Source organism: Caenorhabditis briggsae (assembly GCF_000004555.2).
Source record: "Caenorhabditis briggsae complete genome, chrV, whole genome shotgun sequence".
Taxonomy (NCBI): Eukaryota; Metazoa; Nematoda; class Chromadorea; order Rhabditida; family Rhabditidae; genus Caenorhabditis; species Caenorhabditis briggsae.
Genome location: NC_013488.2, coordinates 6,191,463 through 6,214,436, shown reverse-complemented (window position 1 = coordinate 6,214,436; position 22,974 = coordinate 6,191,463). Strand labels below are relative to the sequence as shown.

The following is a 22,974-nucleotide window of genomic DNA, read 5'->3' as shown; positions in this document are numbered from 1 at the left end:
ATAAAAGACTAGCATTTTAAAACTGATGGAATGTACACAAAGTTACCATAACAAAAATAGGGGAGGGGTTAGAGGAATTTCAAATTCAAACAACAGAAGTGGGTTGAGCAGCCAGTTGTTCTTCTTTGTAGTTGCCAACTTCGGCTTCCAATGCTTTCTGGAAGTCTTTTTCTAGTTGTTCCAGCTGGTCCAGGTGCCGTTTGATGAGCTGTTCCTCGTGTTTTTGAGCTCTGAAAAATATGGGAATTGATGGAAAAAGTTTGAGTATCATTTCAGTCAAAAAGTAAAAATTCGAGCATAATGTTCTCTAACAAACACTTTAACACAAGACCGCCCTATTCTTGCACTTTCAGCTCCATTATCTCAGTTTCTTTGAAAGATATCAAAAAGTGATTAACTGATAAAATGTTTATCATACTGACATCAGCATTATAACAGTTGACAGTTTTTTGATATCTCTTATAGAAATTGAAATAATTGAGCTGAAAGTGCAAGTTTAGGGTATCTCGAAGTTTTGTTCATGCTCATAAACAAAATTTCAAGATAATCAATTTTTCCTGGCCACCTTCTTGAATTTCTAAGAATGAACTCACTTCATAGCTAATCTCTTTCTCTCCTCAACAAACATCTTCAAGTTCTTCTCGTTGAGCTCCTTGATGCGTCGATCGCGTTCGGCCTTGGTCTTGATACCCTTGTCCTACAAAACTCAACATTTCTCCACCGAAATCTAGCTAATGGACCCACCAGCTGAATAACCTTCACATCCTCCATACTCTTCTTCGTCTGCGTCTGCTTCAGATCTTTTCCCTCGGCTTCCAGACGAAGTTTCAGCGCCTGCATTTGATTTTTCTGCGCCTCACTCATCAGTTTCCTGAAAACATTTTTTTGGGGAGCTTATCCTCTTTTTCAAAACTGTTACTTTAACAAATCGAATTGCTCTTTGAGCTGCCCTTTTTTGAGCTCAAATTCCTCTTCGTCGTGTCTCCGAACCATTGCCGACCACTCGCCGGTTTGGGTGTTCACAAGAGAGCGGACCTAAAGACCAAACAATTTTTTAAAGGCAAGTGCGCTCTATCGATAATACCCTATCGTTGTTAATAAGGTCGTGCGGAACTGGGCTTCCAGTGGTTGCTGGTGACCCGGTTCCATCGGAACCACATCCTCCTGGTGTCGACGGAGCACCGCTACCGCTTCCACATGGACCTGATGGTATACAAACGCCTACTGGAATGCTTCCAGAAGTGGATCCACATCCAGAAGACACTGAAGCCGTTAGCGATCGTCTCGAACCCTTTTCCTTCTTTGTGGAGCGCCGGTTATTGGTAATAAGCTTATCCACGTTGGTTTGCTGTAAAAATATGGGCGGTTCGTTGGTACAGAACGTGTGGGAACATGGGCAAAATGCAACTGTCACAAAATTGGTATTTTTGGGAATTCCCCCGGGGGGAACGGGAAAAAAAACAACCAGGTGCTGAAAAAACCGATTTTTAGGCTGAAACCAAGAATTAATGGAGAACTTTTTTAGCGATTGAAAAAAGCACACAAAGCTTTTGGGACACTTTTAGGACAAATGGGACAAATGGGACATTGTGGAAATATAGGACAAAAAATCAATTAGAAAAAATGAACTCAAAAGTAAGCGGAAATTAGTTGGTTCTTAAATTTGATGCACTGTTAAACCAAAGAAGATTTCCAGAGGGAGCCCAGGAGGAAAAGAGAAAAAGAGAGTTTCAAGGCACATAGCGGTGACATGGAATTTTTTTCGGTGACCTAAAACCCAAGCGGGGAGCTAGAAAACTACTCCCCGCCTTCAAAAATTTTTTTGGAATCAACACAATAAACTTACGATCCACGCTATAGACGAATTACGGCGGCGTGCCGGCTAAATGGTCATAATTAGAAAAAATAAGATAAGTTGAAAAAAGATAATTTCTAGAAGCCAGCAAGAAAACTTCTAAAACTAGTGTACATTCTATCAAATCTGCCGAAGCTGACAAAGGATAAAAAATATTGAATTTGTTTGGTTGGTAAGAGAGAAAAAAATCAGAATATTGGTGAATTTGTGTGTGAAGCTTGGGTTTACAGCTGCTAGAATTGTGAGTTTTTTTTTGTGAAAATCAGGTGAAACCTAAGTGAAAATAGATAAAACTATTTGAAAAAATACCTGTTGCTTCTGAATACTATCCCTCTGCTTCTGATGTTTCTTCCGAAGATCGTCCAGATCTTTCTGGAACTTTTTGAGCAGTTTCGCGAACGCTTTGTCTCGTCTCAAATCGTCTACTTCGATTGGGTCAACCTGAAAATTTACAAAACTTTGTCAAGCTCGCTCTAATGCAAAAAACTAGAAAATGGTTTCACAATCAGGGGATAAGGTCATTCTCCGAGTTGCAGAATTTTTTGCTATGAAATTTCAAAAATGGAAGAAGAGTTTGAAGGGGAAATACTAGTTGGACCTGAAGCCGTTCTGGTGCCCCGACGGATGTTGAAGGCTTCGCAGTGCCTGCTGGTGGATGAGCAATTCCGATTTTCGGCGGAGGCGCAGACGTTGATTTTCGTGTGAATGTTCGGGTCAGGTTTGCCAGGGCCTTGATAGTTTTATTTAACCTTTTAGTTGAATTTCTTAATTTTCAGAGACAGAAATAAACGTTTATGGTATTTTTCATAATCTTAATAGTCAGTTTAATTTGTATAGCATTCATTAGGACGAGTTTTAAACGGACCGCGCGGAGCCAGCTGGTGGTCCGTTGACCCTTCGACCAATGGATCTGATCCTAACCATTTTTCCTTCACTAACCTTAAACTTATCAACAGCCACGGGTGCCGGTTGCTCATTGGGCGATCTGATGGCACTCGTTCCCAACGTTGGCGTTGTTTCACTTCTCGCACTTCCAGGCTGCGTGTTATTCGACAATAAATCAGCCGACGATCCGTTTTGCCTTGGTGGTTGTTTCATATTTCTCAGCGCCATATTCTTTGTATTAGGGACGTCTGGGATATCACTATCATCTACTCCCATATGTGCCAGCGCCTCCTGTCGTTTCTTTTGTTCCGAAAGGAATGCACGTGGATCAGCGAGAGCGTCTACAAGACCGCTCAACTCATCAGGTACGTAAGTTTTGATAACGATTTGAACGAATAGCACCGGTGATAAAATGAAGCTCTGATTGGTGTCGGATCGCAATGAGATGTGTCTGTATCCGGCTTGCAAGCCATCTAACGGCAGAATTCGCTGACCTAATTGTTTTCCATTTTCATCGTACACGGCAAATCGAAGAACCGCCAACTCGGGAAGCACAACTTTTCGAAATACAAATGGGTCCTCGTTGTAAACTGGATTCAGTCCGTTTCCCGGGATCACTTTTGTCTTGTGCTCTTTCCGTATCGTATCGGTAGGCAGTCCATACATTTCAACTTCCACGTATGTTCCGATTTTTCGATCCGATAGAAATTGGCCTTGAAAAATTTATTTTTTTTTCTCAGATTGTGAGTGTTTGAACTCACCAGAAATTACTCTAACACTACAATGTGCGGCGATGACACCATCAACAGGACTCTCCGAAAATGGGTCGAATGTCCTGTCAGGTCTTCGTAGAAAATCTGGTTTCAGAAGATACCCAGATCCACCGTTGTATTCAAACTTTCCCATATTCAACTGCATGTAGACATCGGGCGTTTGAAAATTGAGTGATACCATCTGGCAACCAGCGTTCCAAAAAATTTGCGGTAGAAAATTGGAAGAATCGACACGCGCTCCTTTTGGATAGATTCTGCTTGGTTGGCGCTTGTTGTAGTTGACGAATTCGGGAGCCGATTGTTTGAGGTAACCGAGACCAGTGGATTCGGAGAAGGAGGACATGTGGAAGTGCAGATTGTTGGCTGGAATTCGGGTTTCGTGGTTGGTACTAAATTTTTTTCAGGACTTCAGAATTTCAGACATTTGAAATTTCGAAGTATTATAATTTCAGAACCAGCGTTTCAGAATTTAGACATTTTTGAAATTTCAGAATTCTGGAGTTTCGGCATTTCAGTATTTCAGAATATCAGAATTTCAGAATTTCGGAGTATTAGATTTTCAGAATTTCAGAATTTTAGAATTTCAGAATTTCAGCATTTCGGAATTTCAGAATTTTCCTTACCTTCTGCCACATCGAAACCCGAAAATTTGACCGGATGTGTATAATTGACCAGCGACGATAATAATGGATGAATATTTGTGGTGGCTCCTGTATAATGATATTCCGCAAATATCCTCTCCTCTTCCTCTTTTGTCAATACCGGCTGAAAATTTCAGATCTTACTTTTCCAAACTCAAAAATTTTCTCGATTTTTCTGGGGGGTGAACTAAAATCTTCCAAAAAAAAGCGTTTCTAAAGGGTAATGTAACTCGAAAACTGTATAAAAATGGGGGAGTTTTTGGCTGTAGTTTTTTTCTACGACACTGTAAGCGTCTAAATTTCTGGTCTTAAATTTTTCAGCTAATTTTTTTCTTTTTTTTTCAAATGGATTTACAAGGAAACATTGGTGTGATTTAACACATGACACATAGAGTAATATGTTACGCTTTCAATCAATTATTGATTAAAGTTGGCAAAGACGCTCTAGAGCGAATTTACTGACCCCAATCGATAATTGATTTTTCAGTGGATTAGTGCAGCCATATAAATATCAATTGGAAGGAGGAATTACACAGAATTACAGACATTTAAAAGAAAAAAAAGTTGTTGGACGTCAGGGAAAAAGTAGGGGTTAGAGGGAGAGAGAGCGAATTTTAAGAATAGAGTAAAAAAGGAAAAAAGAGGAGAGAAAGCCGAAAAAGGCAAATTGGATTAAAATAAAAAAATGGAGAAATTCCATTTTTTGGAAGAGGACATGTAAGTGTGAGGAAAAGCAATGAAGCTGGTTCTTTGGTTATTTTTGAGAGACATGCAAAAATTAAAAAATTAACATAGCCGTGCCAGAAATAGAGGTAAAAAAGAGAAAGAGAGATTTAAGAAAAACAAGAGACATATAGAGGTTAGAGAAAAAAAACGTTTTGTTGGACATGAGGAGAGTACTGTAGACTTGTGATGTGATGTTTTGGGTTTTACAAAGTTGACATAAATGGTAAATAATTTTATTAAAAAATTTTTGAAATAATTTTTTGGGCTTAATTTATGGAAAACGATTGCAAAATTTAATTTTCTAAACGTTTTTTTCAAATTATGTGGTTAAAATTTTCAATTTTCAGAACCTTAAAACTTTAGAATCTAAAAATCTTAAAATTTCAGAATCTCAGAAACGGAACATCTCAGAATCTCAGAATCTTAGAATTATAGAATTTTAGAATCTTAGTATCTCAGAATCTCAGAATCTCAGAATCTCAGAATCTCAGAATCTCAGAATCTCAGAATCTCAGAATCTCAGAATCTCAGAACCTTAAAATCTTAGAATCTCTGAATTTCTGAATTTCTGAATTTCATGATCTTACAATCTTAAAATCTAAGAATCTCAGAATCGCAGAATTTCGGAAATTAAAATTCCTGAATCGTATAATCTTGTAACCCTAGAATCTAGTACCCCTAATCTCCAATAAAAAATTCACATAAAGATAAAGAACAGAGAAACAAAAGTGTTAGTAAATATTGAATATCCATGACATATCAAAAATATAAATATTCCAATCCAAAACTTAAAAAATACCATCTACAATGGTGGCTATTAATTAACTCAAGTGTAAAAATATTGAATCATTCCTTCTTCCCATTCCGTTTCATGCTCTCTACTGGTGTTGGTGTGTTCTTCTACCCAAAAAATTTCAAATCATAAATGTTACTAATTTTTTTAGTTGGTTTAGTTATTTTTTCTTTCCCGAACCTTCTTTTTACGACTAGACGCCGTCCTCATAAAATCGATGAGTGCCGCCGAGTCCGAGTGCAGCTCGTCGCCAAAAACACCTTTTTTCTGTCGAAACGATCGTTTCTCGCTTCTCGATCGTTCCATGATTTGTGGCGAGTTTAGTGTGGTTACTGTAGTATTGTTGCTGCTCACACTTGTTTGATTCATTAGAGCAATCGTCGTGGCCATCGAAGATGATGATGGTGTTGGTGATGCGGTTAGCAATGTGGTGGATGAAGTTGAATCAGGCTGTGTAGGGTGTGAATAGTTTTTTTTTTCAAATATTAGAATTGGAGAAACCCAGATTAGTTTTTTTACCGTAAAACCTCTAATAGAACGACACCCGGAACGTCCACTTTGAGCCTATATATCTCACTTCTTTTGAAAGGTATCAAAAAGTGGTTAACTAGTAAAATGTTTATCAGGATATCAGCACCTTGTTGGTAGTTAGCCACTTTTTGATATCTTTTGCAGAAATGAGATATATAGGCTCAAAGTGGACGATCCGGGTGTCGTTCTATTAGATGTTTTATGGTATTTGGTTTTCCTTTTTGGCAGAAAGCCACCCAATACTTTTACTTTAATCAAATTTATCTCTGCTCCTGTGAAAGATGTCAAAAAGTGGTCAATTGACAAAAGATTTATCATAATATCAGCAACATTTTATCAGTTGACAACTATTTGATATCTCTTACAGGAAATGAGATAGACGAGCTCAAAGTTGACAGTTTGGGTGGTATTCTAGAGTGGTACTAGAGAGCGTTTTTAGGGTTGAGCCAATTCCCTTGATTTTTTGAAAATTTTAAAAACTCGAAATTTCAAAAAAAAATTTAAAATGAGTGAATGAAAATAGAAGAATTTCTCAAATTTCCAGTTCAATCTTCGACTTGTCTGGATTTTTTGAAACCACTTTTCTCCCTATATTAATCTGAAATGATAAGAAAAGTATATCAAAAACTACTCCTTACTACTGTGATAGTTAGTAGTGAGTAAATACAGAAAAAAAATCATATAAAAATCAGAAGGACCAAATAGAATAGGAACATAGAAACAGCTACAGATTTTCGATTTTACAATTGACAATAGATTAGAGAAAATGAACAAAAAGATAATCGAATGGAGACAGAGTTCAGAGAGAAAATCACTTCAAACGCAGGCACTGATTTTGTCAAGTGCGCTCTATTGCGAAAGAGCGCACATGCAGAGTTTTTCCTAGGAGATTGTGAGAATAAGAAAAAATGAATTCCTAAATGCTGATAATGAAGCAAGAAGAAAATAAAAAAAATAGAAAATAGACTCACTTGTTTTTTCGAAAATCCAAATCCTTTCAAATTTTTGGCAATAAAGTTTTGCTTGAGTTCCGGGTGTGCTTCGTCGGTTTCTTTTACTGGCATTTCACCTGGAAAATTGGATTTTGGGGTAAGTAAAAATTTCGAAAAATTCGGAGATTCGGGAATTTCTATAAAACTTTTTTTTGAAAATAAGATGTAGAGTCGAATAAATTTCTTTTTTCTATTTTTTAAAAGAGTATGTTTTTCAATTCTCAAAAATAAAAAAAAAAGTGAAAAATGTCTATTCAGATGTTCGGATAGTCATTAGAGCGAATTTGTATTTTTTATCATTCGCACCTTAGCCATCAACTTTGAGATAATTTTTCTTGGCTCCAAGTAAGCCCGCGCTATACGTATACTTTGAGCGAGATTATCTCTGTTCCTTCAAAAGATATCAAAATATTGCCAACTGATAAAATATTTATCATGATATCACCATTATTTCATCGGTAGACTACTTTTACATATCTTTCATAGGACCGGATATAGTTGAGCTCAAAGTGCCCGGTGGGTTTCTGTGAAAGCAAAACGGTACATTTTTGGAAACCTTAAAAACAATTTTCGCAATTTTTTGGTATATGAACACCTACTCAATAACACTTTCTTCTTCTTCTTCTGCAAAACTTCAAAAAACAGAAGGCAAATTGCAAAAATGCGATGAAAAATCAAGTGTGTGAAATAAGCTCATTTTCAGCAAGAAACTATTGCGGGTGGCACACCAAGAAAAGCCCAAATCGAAAAGAAGAGGAAAATAGAGAAAATATAAGCCAGAGAAAGAGAGAGCTAGAGAAAGAGAGAGAGCAAATTCCAATTATTTCCGGGGGAAAAAGTATAGAAGCTACCAGTAGGGATGATAAACAGCTAGTTGTACATTTTTGAACATCGGGGAAAAATGACACCCTTACCACCTTGGTTAGGTTTTGACACTCCTGCCGACGACGTCGAGCATCCTGTCGTCGTGATTGTGATCGAAGACGTTGACGCTGATGACGTGGCAATCGGGGATGGACCACAAATGGATGGTGTGGCTGGGGAGGAGGAGCTGTTGGGTTGCTCAACTTCGGGATGTGCTCGTTGATCGCCCGCTGCAAAAACGACAGAGACAGAAATGTGGAAGAAACACGGCGGTAGAGGAAAGAGAGTGATAGATTGACAGGAGAGAGAAGTGAGATAGGATTACTGTACTTTTAAAAATTTTATTGAATTTGGTCTTTTTCGTTAGGACCCAAGAAATACGATAGAATTACCAGAACGTTTGGGTGCAAATATGATTTTTTAGGCTTTGAAAATTTTTGTTTCGTGCTTCAAAATGAAACATTCTGGCCTTCTTTAAGTAAAAATTCCGTATTTTTTCTCTAATTTTGTAGTCTTCTCTGATTTTTATAAGCGTTAATAAAGAGTTATGGCAAGACATGTCTTTCTCGAAATATTCGTAATTCGAAATCTGTTTTAAAAATTCTACAAAATCAAATATTTATAGGATGATTCGAAATATAAAGTTTATTCTTGGCTAGTCGTTATTTTTTACTAAACTTGTCCGCTTTGAACCAAATATCAAGCTTTTTGGAGCGAAATTCAGAATTTGCTATTTCAAAACTTTCAAATTGATTATTTCTTTTATACCCACATATGTATATGTTCACACTTACAACGTCTGCAAAACCAAAGATAGAGCAAAAAGGGTTAGTGGAGAACAGAAAGCATAGGCAGATATCTGGGTGGGGTGCAGCAGTGAAACACTTTTTTTTCATGCAAAAAGAGAAAATTTTCAATTTTTTCATTATCAGGACAAATCCTACCTAGCGGAGATTGTCTTCGCTTGAAAGACAATTTCTGTCTCAATGACGAGAAGTTTGGTGACCTCGCGAGCACTGCATTTTTGATAGATGTCGCTGTCGATGATGCCCGATCGGGGACCATCAGACCACCGCCAGACGGCGATGGTGTGTCCAGTGAACTTCGTGCGGAGCGGTTTGATCCATTGTTGGAGGTAGTGCTAACGATTGGAACGGTACGCATTACATTCAGCGAGGTTTGGACCGACGGATCGTCGTCGTCGTCCGATGTGTCGTCGTCCATGGCGACGTCTTCTGCAGCGACGGTTCCACCGCTTCCACCGCTTCCTAAGGGTAGTTTTAATATATGGGAAAAAGGATAAATATTTACATTTATGGTGAGTTTGGAGATTGTGTTGATTTGAACGAGGAGTAGGGGATCATCCTTTTTTTTTCGTAAAACATTTGAGCCAATTTTTCTCGGTTCCTGTGAAAGATATGAAAAATTTGTCAACTGATAAATTGTTTATCATAATATCACAAACAACTTATTAGTTGACACATTTTTGATATCTTGCATAAGAATTGAGATAATTGAACTCAAACTTGACAGTACGGGTTTTTTTTGAGAATTGAGGATCCTCAAAACCACTCTTAAAAATCAACACAAGCTCTGTGAATTGTTTCGGTTAGTTAGAAGAAAAAAAAATTGATTTCTGACACATCTAATACTTTTCGTAAGGGTTAGACTAAACATTGGGTGAAAAATATCGAATATGTAAAAGCGGTGAATTGGTTAAATCGGCGGGTAGCAAGGTTTCATAAGCGAGAATCGATTAGAAAGCAAAAATCAAAAAAAAACCATATCAAAGGCAAAAATTATAAAATGTAAGAATAAAGAAGAAAGAAGAAAAAAAGACAGGTGAATAGTATAGATCTAAAAAATAATTTATTTAAATTCAACTTTTTTGACTTGAATAGTTTCTAAACGTTGAGCTGATAGTTTAGGTTAGTTTAAGCCAAGATTTTTCTTTTCTTTTAAGAAAATAAATGTGATAGAGTTCACCAGAACAGATAGATAGAGATAGTGAAATCTGAAAATGGTTTGCAAAAAAAAAAAACGGAACCAAAAAACTGAACCAATGAGGTCAAATAAGAAAAATTGACTCACGAGGTGAAACCGAATCCTCTCCAACGACATCAGCAGTCTCGTTCAGCTCGTCTTCCTCGTCTAGCTTTCCTTCTCGTAGAAATTGATCCAACTGGTGCCTTTCAATGTCGGTTTTTAAACGCTTGTTTTTTATGAGGATCTTTTTTCGAAGCCGGTTCGGCGATGGTAAAGAGACTCCGGGTTCCAGCTGAAAAATTTTATAATTCCCTTTCTGAACATTTACCGTTGAGCTAAATTATCTCGATTCCTATGATAGATGTCAAAAATTTGTCAATTGATAAAATGTTAATTATATTGTGACGAACATTTAATCAGTTGAACGTTTTTTGGTATCTATTAGAGAAATTGAGATATTTAAGCTCAAAGAGCAGAGTAGTATGAATATTAACGCTTACCGGTGCGTCATCAAATGGTTTCGATAGCAGCATGTCGCCAAAAATGTCCATACAATATTTGGCCATTTTTAGCTGGTTCGATTTGGAACAGTGATTTTCGAAGGAGAGGATGACGGGAAAGTCTGATCGGGCAAACGCGGTGTCTCTGATTTGCATAAGCACATCCTGAAATTTTGGAGTCTTACACTTAGCATTTGAGAATTTCGGAAATTACAAGACTCGGAATCTTAGAGTTTTCGAGTTTTGAAATATCAGTTGTTTTAACTCCACATCTCAGCACTACAGAATCGTAAACATACAGGAAATTCAGAAGTTCAGAAGTTCAAAATCTCAGAATCTCAGTATCTCAGAATTTCAGAATCTCAGAATTTCAGAATCTCAGAAACATAGGGATCCTGTGTCACAGAAAATCCATAAATCTAGAAGGGCAGAAACTCAGAAATCAAAGGATCTAGACTAGAATGATTGAATCTCAGAATCTCCGAATTTCAGAATCCCCATAATTCAGTATTTCAATATTTTAGATATGCAAGAATTCAAAACCCCAGAATTACAGATCAAAGCATTTCTAGTTCAAGACTCAGTGTCTCCGAACCTCAGAACATCCGAACTTCAAGATTTTCACATCTTTCATCACGACCAAATCATTTCAAACACTGCTCACCTTAAAAAACACGTCCGTACACATTGCTTTTCCATGAGTAATGATCGGTTCTCCCTTATTCTCTCCGGTTCCATCCCAGCAATCCAACTCAATACACCTACATCCACTTAACAAAACTTGTCGATAAATCTCTGAAGATGATTTTCCTCCATACTGTCTGCCCGTTAAGTACGTATTATGTGAACTATTAATATAATAGTGACATAATGGTTGATCCATATCCATATACATTTCAATCCGATCCAAAAATACTGGAGGGTTCTCGTCAGACATCAGGAATCGAAGAAACGCGTCACCGGACATTTTTCCGTTCTCAATGTAGTTATTGTCACTCTCATACTTTGCTATCAATTGACCAGTACGTGGCGGATCGAAAAATGGAAAGAGGATCTCGTTGAGTCGAGGGTCCCGCTGTTCCTCATTCAGAAAGTTTATCAGGCGATCTTTGGTTAGGTACTCTTTTTGACCGGATCTGAAATAATGGTTGGATTATTACTAGTTAGCTGAAAAACACTTACAATTTGACGAACAACTCTTGAACTTCTGTCCTAGGGCAAATCTTGTTGTATAATCGCAGAAACTTCTCGAATGTCAAAATTTCGACATCCAGCTCTTCTCGTTCCTGAAATCAGCTTTATAGAATTTCGCTCTTATCTTGAAAGCTGTTAGAAAATTCTCTGAAAATCTTTTGTTATGAACCTCCAAACCCCCGAATTTTTTTTGGAAATCATGCAAAAAAAGAAATAGCAAAAGTTGCATTCCACAACAAGTTTACAATATGTCAAACCTTTCGTTTCCTGCCTCGACTGCATTTGTAGAAATTCCGAAACTTTTTGCCCATTGATCGATTGATGACGCGAACCGGTGTATACTGAATTTACAGGAGATGCACAAAAAAGACAACCACCACAGAAAAATATATATAGAGATATATAGAGATACCAGAAAACAACATACAGAATTTTTCAATATATTGGGCGTTTTTGTGTTGAAGTCTAGGGACCTATATGCCATGATCTACAGTAGTCATCAAAAAATTCTAAACAAATAAATATGGAAAATTTTAAACTGATCATTTTTGCAGATGACAAAATGTTTCTAGCTTCTCTAGTTTTTGAGATACAGTCGTTTGAAGTTATACCACAAGAAAATAAAATGAGGGAGAGACGCAGAGAAACGAGACGCTCTTGTTTCTCTGCGTCGACACACATAAACGCACAATAGAATAGAATAGAAACATGCTGCGCCGTGCACTGAAATTTGGAATTTCAGATAACAGTTTTTCGTTTATTTTGAAAGGATAGGGAAAGAATTTTTCTGAAAGAAAAATGGATTACTGTAGGATAGGACATAGATAGTTCAGAGCACAGCACAACAGGCATCTATAGGAATTTTTGGAAAATTTTTTACCAAACGTTAAAAACGCACCTTATCACCACCTAGACCCAAATCGTTCAGGCATTTTTGTACCATCTTTTCGGGTTTGCCGGATGAAAATGTTTTAATGATCACTTTGATGGGAATTTTTCGGCGTTCATTAACGTTGAGAGTGAGCCACTTCCAGCTGAAAAAAAAAAGATTTTTCCATTTCCAGAGATAAGATAAACTCACTATTTCAGCAACTGTGTCGTTGGACAAACGTGTCGAATTCTGGACGTCTTCAGGATCTCGTTCATGCCTGTCCTCCACATTTTCGCCATTTCTACACTTTCAGCTACTAGGAAAAACGACTGAACATTCACTAGATCCTGTCCATGTGTCACCCAAATTGTTCGCTCTGCTATCGTCTCACTAGCACCGCGTTGTTCCAGCTCGAACATGATCCGACCGTCTTTGGGCAGTCCGCCGGGACGGGCTTCCCAGATTTGGCCCATATCGAGGACCACCGCATCTTTGCCTTCTACTAACCAGAAGAAAAAGAAACCGTATTCGTCGACGCGTACTTGTGCGTTTAGTTCCAGACATGTGCTTTCCTGAAAAATGGAATTATATGTATTCTTTGTAGCCCTTATTTCAAGATCATGTACCGTAAAACCTGTAATAAAAGGGACCCCATACTTCTAAGTTTGAACTCAATTATTTCAGAAAGATATCAAATGTGTCCTCAGCTAATATGTTCATAATATTCCGCAATGTTTTCTGAATCACCAAATTCGGTGTTTGTGTCCGTTTGTTCCCGGTTAGCGGACCCCAGCGAAGTCCCCACTGGACCAAAATTTGCCAAATTTACGCACAACATTCAAAATAGCTGCGAGACGATGCCCGTTTATTTTGATTCTGATAATATAGAAAATTGAGGTCATGAGATCACAAATACCTATTTTTTGGGGGCATTTAAGTTTTTTCTGATATATATATATATATCAAAATCCAATTTACAATAAAATATCAAACAACTGTTAAAGCTACTAAATTTGCAAAATTTTATGGTAATATAGCTTCAATTACACCTACTAGAATTAGGCGAGAAAGAGAGAGCTCAGAAAATCAGACGCTCTCGTTCGTCTGTCCCCTCTCTCTCTCCGCTACTCGACCCCGTTTTGGAACGTTGTGGTCTGTTCCGATTCTTGCAGTTAACGTCATTCCAACAATTTCCGGATATAGATACTTTGGATGATGATGATGCGATGATCCAATTACACTTATATCTCTCTAATGACGTTTAGTTGTGCGTTTTTTTCGGAACGCTTTTTGCAGGGTTTCCTTTTTTGCAGAGTTGGTCTGGATCTCATCATTTAAATTGTTTAGTTGAAAAATAGAGAAAAGAGAAATCGAAAAAAACCGATTGCCAGATTTCTTTAACTCTTGATTTTTAAGGTAGATTCAACTTTGAGACAACTTACTTCGGTTCCTATGAAAGATATCAAAATGTAGTTAATTTACCAAAATATTTTTGATTCTCTACTGAACATTTTATTAGTTGACCATATTTTGATATATTTTGCAGAAAATATTATAAATTGACTTGAAGTTGACGGTTCGCCAGCTTGAAACTTGCACGATCCCTGTTGGATGAGAGAGTGCAGACAGTTAGAGTCTCTAGCTTCTCTGCGCCTCTTTTTTAGAAAGATGTTCTCTCGACCTTTTTTCTAGTCACATGGTGCTCCCTGTTCCTACCAAAACAATTTTCTTTTTTCTTTTTTTTTTCTTTTTCAACAAAGTTTCTTATCAGTTTTGAAGAAATCGGGAGCAACGAGCACAACTACACTAATACCCTGTACGGTCTTGTTATCTGTATGAAAATGGGATTATGGTCTTAGGAAGAAGTTTCTGGAAAGTTTCTGGAAAGTTTTAAGACAGTATCAGGACTCGCCAATCGCAAAAACATCAACATCCTTTTTTCTTTCTTTTTTCCGGGTAATAAAAAATAGGAAATGTTTGGCTCTTATCAGTTTTCCCATTCCGTGACTTCAAAATGTTTTTAAGTGCCCCAAGGAAAAAAAATCAACTCACATCATCATAGCGATCGAAACAGGCTCCCTGTGCCAGTGAAGGGGGTATATTGGGCTTCCAATTGAACTGAAACTCCTTCGCCATAATATCCCTTAACTAATGGTATTCTTCTGGGGACTTGGCAGAAGAATAGGGGGGGGGGGGGGGGAAGAAGACGGACGACGCGGCGCCGTCGTCTCTCCTCGTTACGTGGCCTCCGTTGTGATGATGTGGGGCGGGGATTACGGTAGATGAAAACGGATGGCGATGGGTTGATGAGCCAATTTGTATAGTGGGGGGTGGGCTGGAATTATTTTTCTTTTTAGGGAAGGAAGAGCGACAGAAAGTGAGAGGGAAAAACGGAAAATGAAAAAAAAAGGAAAATTCTGAGCCAAAGTTTTAGAAAATGTGAAACCAAATTTTGCTAAAATTCAATAACAAAAAAGATCTATTCATCCTGCAGTTTATATATCAAAAACTATACAAGATGGGTATCCAAAATTTCATGACTTACAGTAAACACTCTGTAGAAGAACAAGCTTGAAGCGAGATAATTGAGCTCGAAGTACAAGAATAGAGGCGTTAACTTTGAGTTCATATATCTCGGTTCATGTAAAAGATAGCAAAAAGTGGTCAACGGAAAAATGTTTATTATAAAATAAAAAGTATTTTATCAGCTTACATCTTTTCAATATCTTTCACAGGAATCGAGATAAATTGGTTCAAAGTGAGAAGTTTTGATAGATTGGGCGGGGGGGGGGGGATGGCCATTTTACAGAGTACCTAGTTTTAGAAATAAATTTTTGAAAAAAAACACAAGTGCAGTTTCTTTCCTTTCTTGTCTGATGACGTCTACGGAAATGGGAAAAACATGGACGGGGGAGGGAAAACTGGAGGTATTGAATTTCTCGAAAAAAAAATGGAAGAAATTACGGCAAGAGAGACGAAAAGCAAAAATCAGAAGTGATCCTAGCTAAATTGAAAGGTAATAAAACCGTCAAAAAATCCCTCTTAACACAAAACTTTTTGACACATTTTCAAAGGTTTCAAACAGACGAAAAAAAGTGTCTAAAAATTCCGAGACGACAGAGAAATCGGCCATCATCAGAGGCACACACAATGGAAAATCACGTTGAAAAGTTTTTTTTTGAAAAAAAAATCGGAGAGAGGAAAAATGTAGAACAGAAAAGAGATTGTGTGGATTTTGAAGAGAAATAGATTGGGAGAGGAATTCGGGAAAAAATGAGGAGCGGATGGGATGAAGAGAATCAAAAAGTATTAGATGCTCAGGAAAGTTTATAGACTACGAATTAGTGTGGTGTAGGTTGGAGAGACGCAAAGAAAAGAGAGCGTCTTGTTTCTTTCCGTCTTGACGAAGTACACTTTAGAAGAGCATACCTCTAAAACCAAGAAGCCCATGAACAACTTTTCAGTTTAAAAAAGTTTAGCTTGTAATTTTAAGTTTTTTATTAGTTGAAATTTCCTTAAAAGCTGTGTCAGGAAGTGAGATAAAGGACTTTGAAAAAAAATTGATTTTTTTCAAGAAAATAAACTTTTGATATTCCTAAAATTCCTTCGAACCAAACTATACAAGTGTTTTATACTGCAAAAAATAAACTCTCACATCATGCAAAACACCAAAAACATTTTTCCCTAACTAAAAGCTTTTTAGCACCTATAATTATGTGTAATTTGTGTTTGTTTGTGTGTGTGTGTGTGTGTGTGTGCACTAATTATCATGTCATTTTCGATTAAAAACCGAGTTGAAATAAAATGCAGAAGGTTTTTTTTCTTCGAAAAAGGAAATAGGGGAAATTCGCAAAGGAGCCCAATAAAAATAAGGAGGAAAAGAAGAAGAACAGAGGGAAATTTTTTGGGAGGTAGGGGAAGACAAAAAGCCAAAATGTCAATAGGAAGAACAGGTACAACAAGATTTTTGGTATTTTTTGGGTATACAAAAATATGGTGAGTAGCTCAAAATCTTGAATTTCAGAATCCTAAATTTCAGAATCTCAGAGAATCTAGAAATTTCAAAATCCAACATATTTCATATCTCTGTGATTTTGCAAAATAATAGCCAACCAAAAAAAGCCATCGAACAAGCGGAAACGGAAAAGCCAATGAAACATTGCATAGAGTTTCCGGTCGGTTATATAACTGGTACATAAAACTATGCTGTTGGGTACTAAAACAGAGAAAAGAAAAGAATGACGTGGATTGATGGTTGGCAAGGTATACGGTAACAGTTGGGGTTCTTCGAGAGAGGACCGAGAGAAGCAGTTACAAGAAGGTCTAGTTTCTTACAATTAGCGTCCTAGCTTCAAGAAGCCATCTCGAAAAAAAAAACTGACAAAATGTTGAATTTGAAATTTACTAAATTTTTTAGTTTTCAAGAGCTCTGCCAGAAACCAATACCGAAGGCCTCCAAGCCTTACAATTAGAAAAAATCCTGCAAATCGCTGATGGTCCAGTGTCAAAACTTCCAGAAAAAAAACGTGAAAAACTTCAATACAGAAAAAAAGGCCATTATCGTTTGGTTAGTTGGTAGGCAGCACAAGCAGGAGGAGGAAGAAAGACCGCTGTATCGAAAGAGAAGGGAGAGAGGGGGAGTGATCTAGTTATGCAGATTGATTGATAAGGCGGCGTTTGTGTGTACATGTATGGTGTTGGGGTCTCACTCTGTATGTGCCCCGCGACACTGATTGTCAGATGATAGCAAAGCAGTAAAGAAAAGTGAAGAGAAACGATGGAGAATTGGAAGAGGAACATCGAGGTCTTTGGTCCAAGGGGAAGCTGAGTTTTCTGGAATCTAGGCTATATAGGGTGAATACTATCCTGGATTATGGTACAGGTATTTTCGAAATAGATTCTTTATGTCAGCCCTTGGACCCGAAAGAAAATACTAAAAAGGCTTGCCTAATTTACCTAAAATTTAGGTTTTCTTGGTCATTCGAATTTGTCCATAGGTGTTTTTCTGGGTAGTCAGAGACTATTTCAAGTTTGGAATTTGAGCCCACTAGTAGGTTCTTACTACGAGGTCCTCTGGCACATGCGATTTCGCTTTTTTCCAAGTTTTCTAGGCTCTTACACTATTCTTATGGTATACGGTAGTTCAGAGAGAATAAATCTTGGTCAGGGGAAGTTGGCCTGAATTTCCTTAATTTGGATTCTAGGCCACCACCGTTTTTACCAGGTTATGGTAGTGCTGGTACTGACCGAACTCTACAGAGCTGAAAATATAGGCCACTAAACACAGATCCCACTATACAACATCTAAAAAGTTGTGTTGTTGTGGGAGCTATAAAAGGATTGGAAAACAATGGGCTCTCGCCCCGTTTGAATATGTCACCAAAACGTCGGAAAGGTAAAAGCCGGGTTGAGTGGTGGGGCAGGAAATGTCATGTTTATTATTGAGAAAAGAGGGGAAAATGAATAGGAAAAGAAATAGGGAATGGTTGGAGGAACAGATTTCGAAAGTGGTAAACTTTGAAAATTTTGGAATATTGAAAGTGGACTAATTGAGAAAATGTTTTGAGATTGTTAAAATAGGTCATTTTCAAAAGAACCAAACTTTTTTTGAAATCTTCAATACTTCCCAAGAGTAGCCGAGATACCTACCGTTAACACTAAAAGGGGTTAACAACTCAAAATGTACCCTAAACAATGCCGTCCTCCAAACCGCCAACTTTGAGCTCATGTATCTCAGTTCCTATAACAGATATCAAAAAGTGGTCAACAGTCAAAATGTTCATTATAATATCAAAAATATGTTTCTAGTTTACCTTTTTTATATCTTTCAAAGAAACCGAGCTAAACTGGCCCAAACTAGAAGGGTCATTTTATTAGAGTGTTTACAGTAGTTGAGTAGATCAGGAAGTTTGGGATACAACTCAAAAAGGGTCTCTCCGCAAAAGAAATACATTCTGGACCCAACTATGAAGATGGATATATTCCCAGAGAGACTCCAGACAAAACCAAAGTCTTCTGTCTTCTTCTTCTTCTTCTTCTTCTACCTTCCGTTTTTCTTATCCCGTCCACAACCACCACCACTTGCCCCAAAAACTAGGCAAAAAAGCTAAGAATTTGGGTGCATTACTACTTCGAGGCTCTCTCTCCCCTTTCTCCTTCTTCTTCTTCCCCATTAGTCTGACTGAATAATTAAGCGGGATGTAAGAAGAAGAAGAAAAAAGAGAGAAAGAAAAAGAGGGAGCTCCTCGGGCGCCCCGCCGAAAATGGAGCAGATGAAGAAGAAGAAGGAAAAGAAAAAAGCTTCATCGGAGCGAAAAATGGGAGCAGGCGGGAAAAAAGAAGGAGAAGGAGAAAAAAAGGAAATGAGGAAGAAAAAGAAAAGGGGGAGGAAATCAAGGGTCCTGACAGAAAAAAACAGATAGATTCGGGGTTAAGATGGAGGGAAGAAATGGGCTGGAAGAGTCACGGAGCCCTGAAATATTGGGGAAGGTTAGAGGGTCTGAAATTCTAGGATCTGAACTTATGCAAAACTAAAATTGCCCTCGTGGTTTCTGAAAAAAAAACTAGACAAAAAACTGTGATATTCAAAAATACAGTAATCCCAACTGCACCCAACTTTGACCTAACATATCTCGGTTACTGTAAGAGATATCAAAAATTTGCAACTTATGAAAATACTGCTGATAAGATGATAAACATTTTATCAGTTGAAAGATTATTGACATCTTTTATAGGAACCGAGATAATTGAGCTCAAACTGCAGCGAGCAAAACAAGAGAAGTTAACAATTTCGAGAACATTCAGAGTCCCCTCGAATCACCTTCAAATAAGAAAAAAAAGCCATAAATCAATGGGGAAATAAAAATACGATATGCTAATTTTATGAGATAGTAAAAATCGTGAATCATCGACCATAACGGGCGATCCGATTGTTTCACAAAGGAAACTTTTTTTTTGTCGAAAAACTAAAAAAGGTTATGTCGATCGAGGTCACTGATCATCATGAATCACCATTTTTTGAAAAGTTTTGGGACAAAATTTCAGAAAATGTTAAGGTTTTCTTTCAAAATTTTTAGAAGAAATTTTGAGCTTCTGAGCTTCTGAGCTTTAGAATTTTTTTCCAGTTAAAATAGGATTTATAGTCGATGACAACAGATTGTAGTACTAATTCAAAAATAGACTAGCTAAAAATAAAGAAAATTGATCTCGAAAGGTTCGGAAAAATTCTGGGAATACATAAAAATTATTCTTGAGAGAATTTTTGGAATGCCAAATTTCGAAGTTTTGAAAGAGAATTAATGAGATTTCAGATTTCAAGGCTTTTGGGAATCTCAAATTTTGGATTTTCAGATTTTCGAAATAGTGCGAAAAAAGAGAAAAAATGAAAAAATCAAATGGAATCGGGAATCCAAAAAATCCTCCAATCTCAGAAGCTTAGAGTTCTCAGAATTCTGGAATTTAAGAATCTTAGAATCCATTAATTTAGTAATTTCCGACATTCAACATTTCAGCATTTGAGAATTTCGAAATCACAGAATCTCAGAATCTGAGAATCTCAGAATCTTAGAATCTCAGAATCTCAGAATCTCAGAATCTCAGAATCCCAGAATCTCAGAACTTCAGAATTTCAGAGTTACGGGATTTCGGAATTTCAGAACCTCAGGATTCCGGAATTTCAGAGCTTAGAGTTCTCAGAATTCTGGAATTTAAAAATCTTAGAATCTCAGAATCTTAGAATTTCAGGATTTCAGAATTTCAGAATCTCAGAATCTCAGAATCTCAGAATTTCAGAACCTCAGAATTTCAGAATTTCAAAACTTCAGAATCCTGAAATCACAGAATTTCCGAATTTAAGAATCTCATGATTTTAAAATCCTAAAACCTAAGAATCTCAGAATCGTAAATTCGTAGAATCTTAGAAGATAAGTATTTCAGAATTTAATGATATAAGAATCTCAAGATCCCAGAGTTTCCAAATTTCAGAATTTCGGAATTCAGGAATTTCCGAATTCCTGAGTTCCGGAATCCTAGAATCCCAGTGCTACACAATCTCAGATTTTCAGAGCTCTAGAATTTCATAATCTTCAAAAATTAGAATGTAGGAAATTCGGAAGATTTGGAAATGCGGAACTACGGAAAATCAGTAAATCAAAATTTCAGAATTTTCGAACTTAGGAATTTCAGTATCTCAAATATTTCTTGCAAAAATCAAAAACTCTGTGACTCACAAAACTCAAAGAGCATCTCCTCCTCCCACCCCTAAACATTTTTCCATTACAGCTATTAAAAACGTGGTGCTAGAAAAGAATCTCAATTCTTTTGTAATAGATTTTTTTACCGACGACGATGCCGACGAAACAAAACAACTAGAGAGATAAAATTGAAAAGAAGGCAGAGGAATATAAAAAAATGTGAGTGAGAAATTCTAAAAAAAAGGAAAAAAGAAAGAAAAAGTGAACTAGGCGTAACACTGACTCTTCTCCTTGGCGGCACTGATGAAGGGATGTGGAAGGATGGAAGAAGAAAAAAAGAAGAGAGAGTTGAAAACTTGGAAGAGTGAGCAAAAAAAGAAAGAGCATCCAAGAGATGGAGGGGAAGGCGAAAAAAGTGGGCCCATGTTTTATTAGAACATTAAACGTGTGGTCTTTCCCGAAGTTTCCCTTTCCATTGGACAAGGTTTTTTGTTACAGAATGAGGGAGAGAGGTGATAAAAAATGTTTGGGAGTCTGATAACAAATTCCGGGGATTCTTGAGAGAGCAGAATGATTTAGAGGAGGATGGAATAGGATTTTGGAATTCCCGAACTTCTGAAATACTAGGATTTCAAGATTCTGAAGCTTTAGGATTTTGAGATTCTTAAAATCTACAATAATGTAGTTTTAAGGTTCTGAAAATCTGAATTCTGAAATTCCAAGATTCAGAAGTTTAAAGGGGGATTCTGACTTTTTATTCTTGGAAATTTGAGATTGTGTAAACCTACAATTCTGGAATTCTGAAACACTGAAAATCCTGATATTCAAGGATCGTGAGATTCTAAGATTCTCAAATTTTGAAATTCTGAGGTTCTGATATTCGGAAGCTCTAAAATTATGAAATTCGGCAATTTTCGGATTCTGAGATTCTGAAATTCCAAAATTCAATAGTTTGGTAAATCAGAAATTCAGAATGTTGAAAATATAGAAGTTTCTTAGATTTTTTTATTCTGAAACCTTGAAATTCTGATACTCAAAAAGCGGAAGATAAAAAATTCGGTTGACCAGAAATTCAGAAACACGAGAATTTGGAAATTCTAAAAAATTCTGAGATTTTGAAGGTTTCCGAAATTATAGAAATTCAGAAATTCTGACTTCTCGGGATTTTCAAGATTCTTAATACTTGAAATTCCAAGTTCCTGAAAAATCGGAAAATCAGAAATTAAAAAATAAGAAATCTGAACAGAAAAAGATTATTAGAATACCAGAACATCTAGCAGAAAAATCTCTTTTTGAATTGTAGCCAGGCACATTATTCAAAGTGTACGGCGATGAAATTCTCTTCTTGATCATTTTGAACGCCTTCAACCAAAAAAAAAGAGGAAGGCGTAGAAAAAAGCTTTAGCAGACAGATTAAAAATGGAAATTTTCTTCGAGTTCTCATGCAAAAAATTGGTAAGTTCAAACATTCGCAACACCCGGATATTAAACTTCGAAATTTAAAAAAAACTTTGAATGCCGAAATTTAAAAATTCTGAAATTGTGAAACACAGAAGTTCGTAAAATCAGAATTTGGAGTACCAGAAGGGGATGAAAATAAAAACCGGTAATTCAGAAACTCAGGAATTCGAAATTCGGAAAACCGAAAATTGTGAAATTCAGAATTTGAAGTTCAGAATTTAAAAAATCTGAAATTCAGAATTTGTGAATCCGGAAATCTGGATACGTAGTTCTAAAATTCAGAAACATTTCAAATTCAGAAATACAGAAATTCAAAAGCCAAGTTCCAAAAATGCAAAAAATATTTAAAATAAAAAGAAAATTCCGAAATTCGAAAAATACGAAAAAATGGAAACTCAGAAAATCAGGAATTCGGAATTCGAAGTGTCAGAATTGGAAAAAGAAAAATTTCAGAAATTCCAAATCTTCAAATTTTAAAAATTCGATACATTGGAAATTGAGAAAATTGGAATTCAGAAGTTCAAAGTTTTAGAAATGCAGAAATTCAGAAACTCAAATTTTCATAAATTCGGATATCTAAAAATTTAGGAATTCAAAAATTCAGAACATTTGGAATATCGAAAGAGTGACAGACGAGCACTCAGGTGAAAAAGTGAAAACACAGAATTTCAGAAATTCGGAAAATTGAAAAATTCTGAAAATCAGAAATT

At 36.6% G+C, this 22,974-nt stretch overlaps 1 protein-coding gene across 1 annotated transcript; it reads right to left on the bottom strand.

The window, feature by feature from the left end:
• Positions 1-85: 85 nt before the first annotated feature.
• On the bottom strand, positions 86-14,747 carry Cbr-egl-8 (the record flags this gene model as incomplete). Its single annotated transcript, XM_045237137.1, has 22 exons — positions 86-230; positions 594-697; positions 745-871; positions 920-1,035; positions 1,085-1,348; positions 1,847-1,882; positions 2,165-2,296; positions 2,795-3,453; positions 3,502-3,876; positions 4,137-4,278; positions 5,854-6,123; positions 7,176-7,273; positions 8,111-8,290; positions 9,005-9,328; positions 10,152-10,338; positions 10,547-10,732; positions 11,211-11,682; positions 11,729-11,832; positions 11,998-12,081; positions 12,639-12,774; positions 12,822-13,183; positions 14,664-14,747. The coding sequence occupies 22 exons, from the start codon at positions 14,745-14,747 to the stop codon at positions 86-88; spliced, it is 4,587 nt and encodes a 1,528-aa protein (XP_045093198.1).
• Positions 14,748-22,974: the final 8,227 nt, after the last annotated feature.